The 16,217-nt window shown below is 43.1% G+C and overlaps 1 protein-coding gene across 1 annotated transcript in view; it reads right to left on the reverse strand.

Annotated features, from left to right (window-relative positions):
- Window positions 1-16,217, reverse strand: part of KIF21A (kinesin family member 21A) — a 97,954-nt gene that overhangs the window by 18,487 nt on the left and 63,250 nt on the right. The window contains 10 exon segments of the mRNA XM_033163529.1: window positions 1,769-1,897; window positions 2,481-2,591; window positions 6,563-6,786; window positions 8,046-8,100; window positions 9,455-9,515; window positions 12,204-12,224; window positions 12,704-12,869; window positions 14,342-14,443; window positions 15,102-15,280; window positions 15,283-15,298. Coding sequence (XP_033019420.1) covers window positions 1,769-1,897; window positions 2,481-2,591; window positions 6,563-6,786; window positions 8,046-8,100; window positions 9,455-9,515; window positions 12,204-12,224; window positions 12,704-12,869; window positions 14,342-14,443; window positions 15,102-15,280; window positions 15,283-15,298 — 1,064 coding nt within the window.

The raw sequence follows: 16,217 nt of genomic DNA on the forward strand, positions 1-16,217 counted from the left end.
CAGTGGATGTACTCTGAGCAGAACTTAGTTGGATACAGTTACAGGTGGGTAGCCGTGTTGGTCTGCCATAGTCAAAACAAAATCGAAAATTCTATCTAGTAGCACCTTAGAGACCAACTGAGTTTGTTCAGAGGAAGAAGTGTGCATGCACACGAAAGCTCATACCAGGAATAAACTCAGTTGGTCTCTAAGGTGCTACTAGATAGAATTTTCGATTTTGTTTTAGTTGGATACAATCCATTATTTCCATTAGTGTATTGACAGCTTTAGAATGGTTACTACTTTTAGCTGGTATATAAAACAGCTACAAGCATTGGGCTTAAACTACGGGGACATTTGCAAGCAACTGTTAGAGATATGTGTAGTAGCTGCAGACTTGCCGGGGAAAACATTAGATTGAAACAGCAGAAAGACCAGCAACAGGAGTAAAGAAAAAAGAAAAAGTAAAAAGCCAACAGCCTACAATCAAAAGCTGAGAGTTAAACAAAACTGGGCAGCATTTGTAATTCAGCAATCTTGCAAGAGAGATTCTGGATCAACTCAAACATGTCGTAATATGAGAAAAATAATACTTGGAAGCTAGCGCCATTGAGATGTCTCCCCCAGGTTGTATCCTATGCCAACAGATCTACCCTAAGACATAGTTACAGGTAGGTAGCCATGTTGGTCTGCTGCAGTCAGAACAAAATAAAAAAATTCCTTCTGGTAGCACCTTAAAGGTAAAGGTAAAGGGACCCCTGACCGTTAGGTCCAGTCGCAGACGACTCTGGGGTTGCGGCGCTCATCTCGCTTTATTGGCCAAGGGAGCTGGCGTACAGCTTCCGGGTCATATGGCCAGCATGACTAAGCCGCTTCTGGCAAACCAGAGCAGCGCACAGAAACACCGTTTACCTTCCCACCGGAGTGGTACCTACTTATCTACTTGCACTTTGATGTGCTTTCGAACTGCTAGGTTGGCAGGAGCAGGGACTGAGCAACGGGAGCTCTCCCCCATCGCGGGGATTCGAACTGCAGACCTTCCGATCGGCAATCCCTAGGCTCAGTGGTTTAGACCACAGCACCATGAAAGCTCTTACCAATGACAAACTTACTCGGTCTCTAAGGTGCTACTGGAAGGAATTCTATTTTTATTTTGTTACCCTAAGACAGGTTGTTTATGGGTGCTGAATGAGAGCACCTGCCAAATTCATTTGTGTAGGAACACCCTAACTGTAAGTATATTGACACCCACCGAGTCGCTGTGCCGTTGAGCCTAGCAAAGAAGTACTCTTGAGACTTAAAAGGGCACGGCATGGGAAAACAGCTGAAAAGGCCACCCTGCCCCACAACTGCCTTGAGATGGGCTGGGGAGCGGGGTAAAAGAAAGCCAGAGAGGACCAGGCAGTGGTGGATGGGAGGCGAGCGCGCAATGGCAGCGCCCTTCTCAGCTGTCCGGAGTCCGCTGCCTTGAAGCAACCTCCTCCCTGAGCCTCATGAGCAGGCCCAGCCCTGGTTTAGAGGGAATGTAACTCATATAGAAGCACAAGTAGTAAGATTCATCAGGAAGCAAGAGATGGAACCGTGGCAATTCCATGCCATTTCTAAAAAGCTACTTTGAGGGGTTGGGAGTGGGGACAAACAAGAGGAGAAATTAGCAGTTATACTTTCAGTCCCTGGCCGGAGAGAGCCGGAGCATTAACATTTTGTAGCTATGTTTTAGGCTTACTATGTGCGCCTTGGGCACACACCCACGATGTGGGGAATCTGGGTCTTTCCCTTTGCGACTTACTTATCCAGGTGAACTGATGTGTTTCCCTGAGAAACAGTGAGACGACTAAAAACATTCAGTTCATTACGGGGCCGGCTTGGTGGGGAGGAAGGAGGTGACAGACTAGCCTCTGAGGTTCCAGAATCTGAGCTACAAGAAAAAAATCAAACATTAAAAGCCTCTTCAAATTAAAAGGGGGGAAAAAAGAAAATGAAATTGTTAGAGAGGTTAAAAAAAAAACTAATGAAACATGCCTCAGAACAACTCATTGGTGCCCTGCTTGCTTAATCAAGAAATGCAGTTTGCATGCTTCCCTGGCAGAACAGAAATATACTCCTTACACAGTTAATTTAAAAATAAATCTTCTGGCCACAAGATGGCAGTGTACTCAAACATTTATTTATTTTTAAAAATTAAGCAATACCTAGAAAAAGGCAGTGTAAAATGAAAGAATTCTAGGATGGAAAAATATAGGGCTGTGTATCTTTCAAAGACATTGAAGCCTTAAAAAAACCCAAATAATGACAGATGTTGCATTGATATTCAATGCAATGAATAGAAACTTCTTGAAGGAAAACAAGTATTCATCTATCGCATTTATATCCCATTTTTCTTCCAAGGAGCTCCAGGAGGCGTACATTTTATCCTGACAACAATGCTTTCAATATTTGTAACTCTCAAGCAACAAAGTTTATTAATATACAATATCTATACATATATATATATATCTTACTGTTTTTGCTCTTTTGTCTTTGGTTTATCTGGAGATTTCTCATAGGTTTTCCTCTTTGATAAAGGTGAGGGTTCTGGTAGTTTCTTTTCTGTCAGAGATGACTGCCTAGACCTGAGAGAACAGAAAATATTGCCTATTTCTTATTCTGCTTATTTCTCTTCACTGAATTTTATTTTCTTTCTTTTTACACTCTTGAGTTCCAATTCTATACAACAGTAGCTGGCAAAAATAAATAAATGAATAAATACGTTTTGGGGTAAATTCACAACAACAATAAACAGCAAAATGGCATTAGGTGCTGTTCTTCATGTACAACATCCAAGTCCATGTCATCATTGTCCAAGTTTCCAAATTACTACCTCATTTCACCCCAGTCACAAGATTACAATGGAAGCTTTGTATATATTCAGCTGCAAGTCAGAGCTGGTTCATATACGCATTGCTTATCACTTGATTTCTGAATGGGTAAGTAAAGTTTATAATGTTCCCTCAAACAAACATAGAATCATAGAGTTGGAAGAGACCACAAGGGCCATCCAGTCCAACCCCCTGCCAAGCAGGAAACACCATCAAAGCATTCCTGACAGATGGCTGTCAAGCCTCCGCTTAAAGACCTCCAAAGAAGGAGACTCCACCACACTCATTGGCAGCAAATTCCACTGTCGAACAGCTCTTACTGCCAGGAAGATCTTCCTAATGTTTAGGTGAAATCTTCTTTCTTGTAGTTTGAATCCATTGCTCCGTGTCCGCTTCTCTGGAGCAGCAGAAAACAACCTTTCTCCCTCCTCTATATGACATCCTTTTATATATTTGAACATGGCTATCATATCACCCCTTCACCTTCTCTTCTCCAGGCTAAACATACCCAGCTCCCTAAGCCGTTCCTCATAAGGCATCGTTTCCAGGCCTTTGACCATTTTGGTTGCCCTCCTCTGGACACGTTCCAGCTTGTCAGTATCCTTCTTGAACTGTGGTGCCCAGAACTGGACACAGTATTCCAGGTGAGGTCTGACCAGAGTGGAATACAGTGGTACTATTACTTCCCTTGATCTAGATGCTATACTCCTATTGATGCAGCCCAGAATTGCATTGGTTTTTTTAGCTGCTGCATCACACTGTTGACTCTCTCCACAGCTATGTATTTATTTACAGCAGGATCCCTCCAGATGTTGCCAAGGGACAACTCTCATTATCTCTCACCATTGGCCATGCAGGTTGGGGCCAATGGGAGTTGGAGTCCAAACAATACCTGGAGTTTCTCCATTCCCAATTAAAATAATTTCTATATGACCTCTTCACTTAAGTCTCAAGGCGGGGTGCACATTAAAAGACATAGCAGTATACAAAATAAAAAAATAATAATTCAATATTAAATACAAAACGATATATAGAATAAAATGCAGGCATAGGAGGGATCCCTCCCTAGATGCCAAGATGAAATCCTCTAAACTAGGCATCCTCACCAATATTTAGGTTTCATGTTTACATACAGGAAGCTTTTTTCTACTTTTGACGGAGGAACAGCCAATCACTGCAATCTGAGTGGTACATCCCAGACACAAATATTTTTCCACCTCAGAGGGAGGGAGGTCTAAGAGGCCACCTTTCATCTACTTGTAAGTCACAGCTTTAATTTTTGAGCTGATATGTGAAGTAAATGCAGAACAAGACATCTGCAAGGAGGAGACAGGAAACCGTGGTTTGAAGTTGGCTTGTTTCAAATAAAAATATGGCTAAAATTATCCACAGTTTGTTGGGTGTGCAGAAATTCAGAAGCTTTTACTTCTGGTTTTGATTAACTATAGTTTGTTGTTATTTTCTGCATTGTGGCCATAATGCCAAAATGAAGTCTTGTGGCACCTTAAAGACTAACAAATTTATTGTGGCACAGGTTCCTGCGGAGTGCGCCTGATTGAATGTGTTAAATCTTTAAGGTATCACAAGACCCTTTCTTGGTTTTTGATGTAACATACTAAGATGGCCAGCCTCTGGAAATAATGCTATGAAGATAAGGGACTGAGGCAAAGACAACCAGAGTCGCCTACCTGCCAATTGCTTGATGACACAATGATGTCAGGTGACGTTTTGGTCCACAGGGGTCTTCAGAAGCCTTTTTCAAAGCTTTACAGACACCCTTTCAGTCTCTGAAAATGCCATTTTCCCAGAGCCTTGCCCTTACCTGCTCCACACGTGACATCATTTATGAGCTCTTGCTCAGTGATGTCATACATGACGTCATGTGTGGGGCAGGTGGGCATGGCTTGACCCAAAAAGGCCTCAGGGGCGAAATGGGGGGGGGGAGAGACTGGTGGCCCTGATTAGGCAGGTGAGCCAGAGATTCCCCATCCCTGACTTAGGCGTACACCCTAAAATAAATAAAGTGGTTCTCAGTAAATCAACCCATTTTAAACACTTTTGTATTTGTTGTGGAAACTAAAAGCAAACAAATATTGCACTGGAGCAAAGGGAATCAGTGCACTGACTTCCAAAACGAAAGAAATGTGTTAAAAATTGCAGCGGTTGGGGGGGGGATTACCTGGACCCTGGATTCCATGACAAAATAACTGATTTTTGTAAGTTGCGTGATGCTCCAAGATCATTGCTGGGTTCTCAGTCTTTACACTCTACTGTTTACCCTGAGTAAAGCATTTTTTTTCAAAGAGTGGTTGCAAAAGCATTGAAGCCAAGACTATTAATGACAGTGCCTCCCAGGAGCAATTTATTGCTTACTTCTACTGCCACAAGCAACATGCATAAAAAGTGAAATTATTAGAAATCATTCTGAGCTGCTTGCTGCTGCAAAAAAAAAAGCATCGATAGCTTTATTGTAGCAAGTCGATTAATACAGGAAGTTACACATATTTTTCACTGTTTGCAATTTAGTTAATTTTACCGAGATCTTCCTCACATATGTGAGGGATTTGTATCTAAAAAGTTCTGTGTTATTTTACATTATCTAGTTCAAAATACCCGTGTGATGCAAGAATAAGACGGAAGCGCTAACTGCTAACAGTAGTCTCATGAACCTTAATTAACCAATGCTATTTACATAAAGAACGCAGCTCATGTTTGGAAAACCAGTGGAACGCTTCACGGGGCGTTTGCCTAAGCTGCCAGTCCCAACTTTCTGTGTGCTGAGCCATCATATGCAGCAGCAAAAATGGAGTATGATATTGGTAGAGTCCCAAGATATTTTAAAAACACTTAACTGAAGTTCACTTCAATGGGGAGAAGGCCAATGTTTCCAATCTGTTTGTGGACCGACTTCATCTAGCAGAGACCTCTAGTAACTTAGAAGGGCAGCCTCTGCCACAACCTTCCATACTGTTTTAGAGCGTATTCCCAAACTTCAGGAACATATTTTCAGGGACCTGATATGTAAGCTTCTGCTTCATCCTACGAGCAGATCAAACAAGTGGAAGAGCCACATCGGATATCATCTAGTGCAGGCATGTCCAACAGGTAGATCGTGATCTACCGGTAGATCACTGGACGTCTGTGGTAGATCACCAGTAGATCAGTGGCTCCCCCCAAAGAAGCTAAAAAACTTTGGCTCCCCTAAAAAATCTCAACATCTTTGCCCTGCACCCCTAAAATGACCTGAACCCCCCAAAACAGGGCTTTCCTTCCTTAAAAAAAAGCTCAGCAACTTTGACCTGAACCCCCCAAAAGGGAGTAGATCACTGCCAGTTTTTAACTCTGTGAGTAGATCACAGTCTCTTAGAAGTTGGCCACCCCAGATCTAGTGGATCCGCTCCAATCAAAGTATTTCAGATAGACTTTAAAACAACTGGGTTTTAGAACAGCACTTAAAAAAAATCTTACAGAAACTGGGGCTTATGGTACATAAATTAGTGCTTGCCAAAGGGGAAAAAAGAAAGATCTACTTAAAAAAAACTAAGCAGCCATTTTGAGGTAACAGCAGAGCAGAAGTTAGAGGATGGCGACGGCGACAGATTTCCCCCGATTAGATCCTAATTAGCACTCCAGACAGAGTTCATAAAAGGCCACAGGTCGATGCAACCTAGCAATCATGCATGTTAGGATGCCAAATGAAAGTTAGTGCATTGTGTGAAACTTACATGCCGCCCGTCTTAGAAGGCAAGGCTGCCTGCGAGGCCTCCCTATCCCTAACAGCAGGATCTCTCAGGTCAATGTTCACTGCACCTTCCTGAGCTTCTGCAACAGGCGGAAGAGGGCCAGCCAAAGCTGTGCTGTCTGCACTGACTTCAAGGGTTAGGTCACTGGTTAGGTCACTGCTATCGGCGTAAAGCAATTCCATCTGGGTCGTCGTCCTACGGCGGGCCTGCAATAAATTGGAAGAGGAGAATAAAAACACTATATTAGATGATGGAGTAAAAAAGGAAGATGGAAATTTGTTTTTGTATGCAGTAGCGGCTGCAAGAATTTTGATTGCATCTTACTGGAAGACACAAGAAGTACCTAGTATACAGGAATGGCAAGAAAAATTATTTAGCTTCCTGGATTTGGCAAAATTAACAGAAGTGATAAGAGGTGGTAGTAATCAAAAATTTAATCAAAGATGGGAGAAATTTGGAATACATATGAAAAAACAGTGCCCGAATATAAAAACTTGGATCCATTTCTAACATTCTGTGTTGGTAAAAAAGGGAAGGAAAGATAAAAAGTCGATAAATTCACATGAAATTTGGTTAAATGGTTGGAAAACGCAGTACCAAGTAAATTAAGCAACCCGGGAGGAGGGCAGGCGGAAGCCTAAGTCAAGTGTACAACTAGGTATTATGATTTATGATTAACTTGGATTGGTTATGATTTATTTATTTAAGTAGTGAATATTGATATTTTATTAATAGATAGCATAAATGAATGAATATGTATGATTTGTTTTGTTCAATTTTCTTTTTGATGTATTATGGTTATGTGTGTGTGTGATGTTTGTTTTGTTGAGCATTGTTTTTAATGTATGAATGTTATAATTCTCAATAAAGATTTATATATTAAAAAAAATAAAAAATAGAAAACACTTTTGCATGAAGCACAAAACAGTCAAGGTCCTTATCCCTAAACCCTGCCTGACTACAATTTAAAAATACAAATCTGCTCCATTTTACTTTGTTATATATATAAAAAAATAATCTGTCACCATTACAAAGCCAGATCTACTTCCAGATTCACCTTAAGTACCTGGCCGGAATCAGGATTCCCAAAGCAAGTTTAGGAGCCTCCCTAGTTTCACTGCAGCCCAGACTGCTGACAGACACATGCAATGCAAAAAAAAAACCCCAAGCTTAGTGCAAAAGTCATTTCTACTTTTTTTGGGGGGGGGGGGAGCTGATTTGCACAACATGTTAAGCCAAACTAAGGCTGTACAATATCAGAGCTCACAGCCTCTTCACTCCTCTCAGGTTCATTTTAATCTCTCAGTAAGCCATAGATGGGCTCCTGGTGTCAAGCAAACAAGAAAGGTTGCAAAAAATGGTTTAAGCAGTACTTGTATTTGGTGGGGTGGGGGGTGGAAGGAGGTAACAGAAGATGCCATAACTGCATAAAAAAAACTGCTATATTAGTACCCACACATCTTACCTTGTTTTTAGGCTTGACTTCGCCGCAAAGCTTCATGAGGTCTGAAGATAAGGAACTGTAAATGAAATTAGCAATTTAGTGGGGATCTCTGAGAAACAAGGCAACTCACTCCCTCCTTGGGCAGCTAGCCATGACAGAGGCTACAGTGAGACAGCTTTGCTTGTTATTTCATGGTTAATACCTGCACATAAATAATTTGACTGCTCTCACCCCAAGCACATAGCTTTCTTCTAACTACGACTTTTAAGCTGACTTTAGGTTAGTTCTGATATGTGAGGCTTCACCTGACGCTACAGTCGTTGGGAGAACATAGTGCACAGCAACCTTTATCAGCCTGAAGGTGAGCTGGGTGGGCCAGAAAATGGGGTGGGTGGGTGGGGGGAAAGGCTCAACATGCTCCCAGCAGCCGGAGGAAAGGGAAGCTGCTGATGCATTTGAGACAGGTCCCAGGGCAAAGGGAGAGGGAACCTGGGGTGAGAATTTGAGGAAGGAAAGATGGTTTGATGGAGTAGGAGAACAGAGTATAGCAGGAAGGAAGAGGGGAAAAAGAAGAAGCGGAGACATCAGAGCGGGAGAGAGATAAGGAAAATTTGCCAAGGGAAGGGACTGGCAAGCCTGAACAGGTAGGTTTGGGAAAGGCCACTATGCTACAAAACAGACATTTAAAGAGAGAGGTGAAGAAAATGGTACCCAGACTGGCAGAGCAAGGGAGCCACCAGACAGTGCCTGAAGTGAAGGCAACACTTTGGGGCTCTGAGGACCCCAGAGCTCTTAAGAAAGGACAGGAAACTTATCAAAACCATCTTCAAGTGAGGAGTAAGCATGTCTGACATGGCCCCAAATTTTGGGTTTGTATCCAGAGTATGCAGAGGCAGGAAAAACAAAGGGTGTGATTGGCCCAGGAAGTTGGTGAAGCAGCCACTGTAGGGGAGATAAAGAGACTCGAGGTCCTTTTTCATTCAGTTATCTGGGAGACCCGGCTAAAGCCAAGCCTCCTGGGTTTATGGGTATGTGAAAATGAGCCAAGGGTTGGAGCCAAACAGTGTTGCTGCTAGTTAGAGGGGGAAGTTCACTACAGTGGTACCTTGGGTTACATAACGCTTCAGGTTAAGAACTTTGCTTCAGGATAAGAACAGAAATCGTGCTCTGGAGGCGCAGCAGCAGCGGGAGGTCCCATTAGCTAATAAAGTGGTCTTCAGGTTAAGAACGGACCTCCAGAACGAATTAAGCACGTAACCAGAGGTACCACTGTATTCTTGAGAGTTAGCTCCTTGCCAAATTGCTCATTCCTCAGTTTGCTTAGAACTCGTTAAGGAAAATCCCGAGAGATGGTCACATTAATTCATTGCGAATAAAAGCCATTTTACCGTAGAGGTAACTATTGGTTACTGTTTGTGTTCTTTTCTCACCTTCCTTCCGCCCCGGGGCTATTCAAAGGAGCATCTTCATCAGTACTATCTTCCACATTTTCTGGAAAATTCCCAAAGTCGTTATTTTGTTAGGCAGTTTCACACGCAGCGTATATCTACCCCAAAGGCTCCTCAGATTACCCAAAACAAGAATAATACGCACTGCCTTCCATATATTAAACTCTCACACTTAATTCATTTTTACTTAAAGTAAGAGTTAAACTGAGCTAGTTTCCCACGATGTCCCTGATGCTGAATCCCGTTGCTTGACTTCTTTACTTTCCCCCAAATGCCCAGGAAGAATAGGTTTTTTGTTCGTTTGTTTTTTGCTTTGACTTTCTTAACCATCACATAGGAAAATTATAAATGTATCACTAGGAAAGCGGGGAGGACAGACATAATATATTTGGCTTTGACATATTATATCCCTGTATACCCGTTTTTCATTATGGCTCTGAATAATTATTCAGTTGAGGGGCAGTGAGAAAGATAGATGGGGTTTGCATTCATTTACCTTCTACTTTGACAAAATACTGCACTCGACAGACAAACAACCATTTGGGGCCTATAAAGCGAGATGATTTCACTACTCTACATTTACACAACGGCTTCCTAAACATCTACAACATCTATAGAGGGAACAGGGAGGAAGAAAAGCTACATAAGATGAAATGGGACCTGCAACAAACAGTGCCAGGGAGAACAATTCGTCTGCTCACACAAGAAAAAGGAACACTAGCATGCTTGTCAATTACAGCCACAATACATCATAAATACGCCGGCATGCAGGGAAATGCCAAATGGACGAGCCCACAATAAAATGTACCACCCGTCACTGAATGTATACCAAGCTTATTTCAGAAACATATAGAGAAAACAGCAGGGAAACAAGACAAAAAGGTAACTGTGGTGTCTCTAGGGTCCTTTGGAGTCCTTACCCTGCTGCCACTCAAGGAAGGCACTTGGTAAAGCAGATTGAACAGATGTCTAGCTACTTTGGTTTTTACCAGTGGAACTATATTCAGGGCCAAGGTTGTAGGGCCAAGGTTGTAAGCTGCACCATTCAGGCAATCTTTGCCCACCCTCACTGTGCTCCTCAAAGCACCATTTTACCCACACCTCTCACTGTACTTCTTCTCTTCGCCCCACACACCCCACCAGTTGCTGTTTTCTTCTTCTTTGTTGTTTGTTGTTCAGTCGTTCAGTCGTGTCCGACTCTTCGTGACCCCATGGACCAGAGCACGCCAGGCACGCCTATCCTTCACTGCCTCTCGCAGTTTGGCCAAACTCATGTTAGTAGCTTCGAGAACACTGTCCAACCATCTCATCCTCTGTCGTCCCCTTCTCCTTGTGCCCTCCATCTTTCCCAGCATCAGGGTCTTTTCTAGGGAGTCTTCTCTTCTCATGAGGTGGCCAAAGTACTGGAGCCTCAGCTTCAGGATCTGTCCTTCCAGTGAGCACTCAGGGCTGATTTCCTTCAGAATGGATAGGTTTGATCTTCTTGCAGTCCATGGGACTCTCAAGAGTCTCCTCCAGCACCATAATTCAAAAGCATCAATTCTTCGGCGATCAGCCTTCTTGATGGTCCAGCTCTCACTTCCGTACATTACTACTGGGAAGACCATAGCTTTAACTATACGGACCTTCTTCTTCTTACTCATCCCTATCTCCTCGATAGGGAGACGTAATGGATACGTCTGCTCATTACTTAGCTCCAGGATTGTAACTTGGGAGATAGACACTGCGCTTCAAGCTCACACGCTCCCTTCCCTGTGACTGGAAGGACAAGGGAGCCACTGAACTGTGGAAGACGAAGAACCGTCTGTTAATTGTTCTACTCACTTACTAAGGGCAGGAGCATGTGAGCCTGAAACCTGCTCCAAGTCTCGTCCTGGTTTTGATTTTAGGGGCCAAGAAACATACACCCTTTAAAGCACAGCACCACATTAACTTGCGACTGCATTCTAGTGGGTATGCATGGAGCAAACCTTGCCCCATTCATATATTTATGTAGTGTGGCACTAAAATAGTGTGGTTTAGGAACTTGACATAAGCTCTTGCTCTTCAGATTGCCTTCAGGCCATCAATGCAACTGAGACTAATGCGGAGGAGGCTGTACAGAACATCTCAATGAAATAAATTTGAACAGAATAGCCTGACCAGTAGCTTTCTTTGATTACTGTATGACATTTTTTTAAAAAAAGCAACCCAGAAAACCACACACCTGTTTTGCAATTCAGTATGAATGTTTTCACTGCCCATTGGCATGTACTGAGTTATAGCCATTGCTTAACTATGCAATACACAACTTGATAAGCCAAGTTTACCCTAACACATGAATTCTAAAACAAGATTCCTATAAAGCACTCATTGTCTCTGTGTTGCTAAAATGAATTAAGAGTTAATGTGGGGGGGGGCGTTTCTGGGGAAAAATGGTTATGTGTGTTACAGCTACAGTAAAGAGAGCCGCACATAAATGTATCAGTGTATCAGCCACAGCGTCCCGGGTGAACAACGAAAAGCTTTTAAGTACATCCACACTGTTTGCATTCGTGTCTGTCTCAGTTGTTAACATCCAATCTTTTGTAAGAAGTTTGCATCTAAGGAAGGAGGACTCTGAGCGTATTTCCTAAACAGTGCATGCAAACTTTTGTGTATGCTCACATTCTAAGATGCGCCAGTTAGTGTACACGTGTATCATTAGTATCTCATGCAGCTGTGAGGTACACAGAAAGCTACATATACTTACCCAGCGGAACGCTATCTAGGTCTGTGTAAAACAACAGCGAGGAGGGAACAAAAAGCAACACTCCAATCAAAACCAATCCATTTGCAGAGTGGGAAATAAGAGAGTCCTATGTTACGCTATAAACAAGATTAAACCTATCAGAACTAGCAGAATAGATGCCATAAAGTACACATGACAAGTTTTTTTTTATAAGGGATGTTAACAATTTGATTAAATCATTAATAAAATTAAATCATTCCAATTTGTAAGACACCCATTTTTATTTTAAATTACCCGAATATTGAATTCAAGTTATAAAACAGTGATTAACTATGAGATTTCCTGATTTTCATTGCTGGGCACACTGTTATTTGGGGGGTGGGGGTGGGAATACCTTTACATGCACAAAAAGTACAGCATCTATTCACAAAGCACCTTATTTGAAACACACCTAATAAAACATGCATCATCAGCAAACCTAGCATGCAGTATAATTCCATTTTGTAGAGTATTCAAATTACCTTGCAAGGCATGGCCTAGCAGAGCATCAAGTTCGGGATTTAATTCTGCCTTCTCTTTCAACATGTGAAACAACAGCTGGTTTTGCGTTGCGCTGGTAATTTCTGTTTGTTTAAGGCGTCCTTCAAGTACTTTAATCTGAGACTCCTTTTGAGCTGCTTGGAGACCCTGTTATTAAGATGCAAAAAAACCCAGCTTGATTATCTATTCTAAATAACTCTGTGTAAGTGGGCAGGCGGATTTATTGTATCTATGGGTGCCATCCTATAAACCAATGGATGTTTCACTACCACTGCATTATCTGCATGTGAACTTTCCTTTGCGGAGACACAATTTGTAACCTTCGGCCCTGGGGTGTCCCTCATACTGTGAAAAACCAACGCAGATATCAACATTTAGAAATACTTTCAACACACAAGGGGGTGGGGAAATGACCCATAAAAACCATTTCCCCCTCAACGTACACCAGAGATAAAGCCTTGCAAATGTGCAATCAACTTTTCCAATCTAGCAAGAAGCTTTCCTGTTGACATGAATCATTTAGGCCAAAATTTGCTTCTCCGTTTTGGCTTTATTTCTGTTAAAGAAATAATGGCACGGTGTAATATGTCATGCGTTGTTGTTCATCTGAGGTTGTATTTACCTAATTTTAAGACCTGCCGGGGAACAGAGGATTGCTATTATGCCCTCGTATGTAAAACTGTAAGGTTCGCGTGATGGTGCTTCACGAGTAACGGAGCAGGAACCCAAAAAGTCTTTTGGTATTTTCATTGTGCAAACTATTTACAGTGCAGAGCTACGAAAAGCATGTCTGTCTCAGTTGCTGGCAGAATCCAGGAGTGGCCCCTTCCAGCTGCTTCCCCAGCATAAGAGCTTCGGCACCCCAAATCTCCTCCTACCCTCCTTGCGTTTCACCCCTCTGCGCAATTGGGGCGCCGGAAATGGCGTGCTTCCCTCCTGACCAGCCGAGCGAGGTGAGCGCAGGGTCTCTGCAACATCCCCAAGCCGTCTCCCCCGCCAGATTCCCTGTTTGCCGCTCCTGGCTGGCTGAGGTGCCGGGGCTCTTTTCAGCATCCCCAAGCCCTCTCCTCTCCCGGCTAGCCCCTTCCCCTTCCTCAACACTGGAGGTATGGCTGCTTTTCGCGCTGGAAGATGTGCTGCTGTTGGGGCTCTCTGTATGCTAACTGACCCTCCGTTCCCCTCAGCGGGCCAGGTGGCAGTTCCCTGACAACAACAGAATTCAATGAGGGTGTACTTTCTTTCCCCCATGACTGTTTATAATTCTTAGGGGGTGAGAGGGGGGCTACTGTATATTTTGGGCACCATCCCATGGGACTTTTGGTTTCTCTCTTCCTCCCTCCAACACCCCCCATGCACTTCCCAAATCTGTCTCAAAGCACGGTCTCCCTACCCTCTGGGGGAGATTTGGGCGGTGCTGGGGGGGTGGGAGGAAAGGAAGGCATATCCACATATGGCTAGTGGGCGCCTGGTTGTGCTATTTCGGATTTCTTTCACATTCTTGGACTATACCGTCTTAAAGTCTAACATGCTTGTGAAGATCCAGCGATGTCACCCAGCCATTAGCCCATGCAACAGTAATCCAGTGCAAGACACAACAGGGTTCCCACCAGGTGTGTTACCTTATTAATGCCCATTGTAAGGAAATGGTCAAGTAGATACCGAGCTTCTGTTAGAGTGCAGGCATTGATTACTGCAGTGACGTCCAGAATCTCTCCTTCTTCCTGCATAAATCAAAGACAGCAGAGTGGTTATTCAGGAAAAAAATCACATGAACGCTATATGGCTATGGGAGTGTTATTCCGATAGGAACTTTTCAAAATTAAAGTGAATTCTATTAAGCCTGGAATATTTAGAAAAATAGCACGAACAAAGCTTCTTTTAAGAGATATGATTATGCGGACTTGCAAAAATCAACTGAGTGCCAAATTTTCAGCACATTCAGCTATGAGTAAGCATAAGGATATTTCAAGCATAATATACTGTATTGAAAATGCAGAATTGGGAAAGGATGAGAGACAGTCCATAATTGACCCTTCAATCTTACGCATGTTTACTCTGAAGTTGTGTTCAATGGGCCTTACTCACAGTCAAGCGCCTATAGGGTTGCAGCCTTGCATAGTTATGTCGGAGGGTGTTCACTTACTTATGGCTTTGATTTAGAAATAAAATTATTATGAAACCGTACAAATGAAAGTTACAGCTAGATCTTTAATCTAGTTCACAAACGCAACAAGAGCTGGCTCTGGTGTTTTAATTCGCATGCAATCCGTACAGCATGTAAATGCAGAAAACTGCGGAGTGCAATTAATAGCTGAATAAAATAAAATTAATTCCCTACCTGAAGATAATTCTTCCACAAAACCTTTGGGGCTGACGTACCTTTGCTTCTTCCATCTGCATGATATTTGCCTGACAGTCAGAAATACTGTCATTGATGTAATCTATATTTGCAGTCAGTGACTCCATCTCTTCATTGATGTTGTGGATGTTTTTATCGGTCTCTGGGCAACCTTCTTTGATAACTCTCTCCCTCCTTTTGGATAGCTTCTCTTTCCTTTGGTAAGTTCTTCACGTTGCTGTAATGAAATGTGTATGTGAAACACAAGCTGGGGAAATCGGCCAGTCAAATGTTTTACAGCAGAATATAAAATGAGATAAAGCAGACATGACTTTTCATTGCATTTCTGTGGGAGGAAGAAACATTAAAGGGTGGCTCATACATGCATGTACATAGCTAATTAATGCACGCTTAATGAATGGAAACTGAATATATATACAGGTCCCACTGAAAAGATCTGTGAAAGCTGGAGGAAGTTCAATGGTGGCTTTATATTTTCCAGGTCCATTTTTTCGCATGTCAAAAACAGCATCATGTTTCAACATGATGGACGTACATGCATGACCAGGGCAAAAGTACTTTATTTTTCACCCAATAGAAAAGTGGCCTTTTCCCAGATGTTGCAAAGTAGCTGAAGGGGTGTAAGAAAAAGAAAGAATGATCGCTCCCCACATCAAATGGGGGGGGTTGACGTTTGTGTGGTCGCCCGCAGCCCCTTGAGCTCCTAGGTGACACCTGGTAGTTCGGACTGGCTGCGCCTTCCCCCAGGAGGGATACCTGGGGTCTCCGCCTACCCCAGTTAAGCGCCCAATCCCGCCTGGGGGAGGCGTTGCCAGGGGATTGGCCAGGTAAGGGGAGGGACTACCTAGCCCACACAATAGAAGGTGTAGCTTACCAGGAAGCAGCAGTTGGGCTCCAGAGCTTCTCCCACCCTCCACTCTCTCAATTAATGCTTAATTTTAACCTCTTCTCCACAGGTACGCAGCTCAAGGCCGCTGTTGAAGGGCCGGAAAGGAATTTCCCTGCATTGGCAGGTTTCGCCTTTCCCGTAGCAATTTGTCACAACTTTGGCAGTTTCAGGCCTCGGGTGGAATCCTTTAGTAATCTTCCTAAATGGGGGGGGGGGGGTTTGAGGCGGTGACTCCATGCCCCCAGTG

Source organism: Lacerta agilis, chromosome 10 (assembly GCF_009819535.1).
Source record: "Lacerta agilis isolate rLacAgi1 chromosome 10, rLacAgi1.pri, whole genome shotgun sequence".
NCBI lineage: Eukaryota > Metazoa > Chordata > Lepidosauria > Squamata > Lacertidae > Lacerta > Lacerta agilis.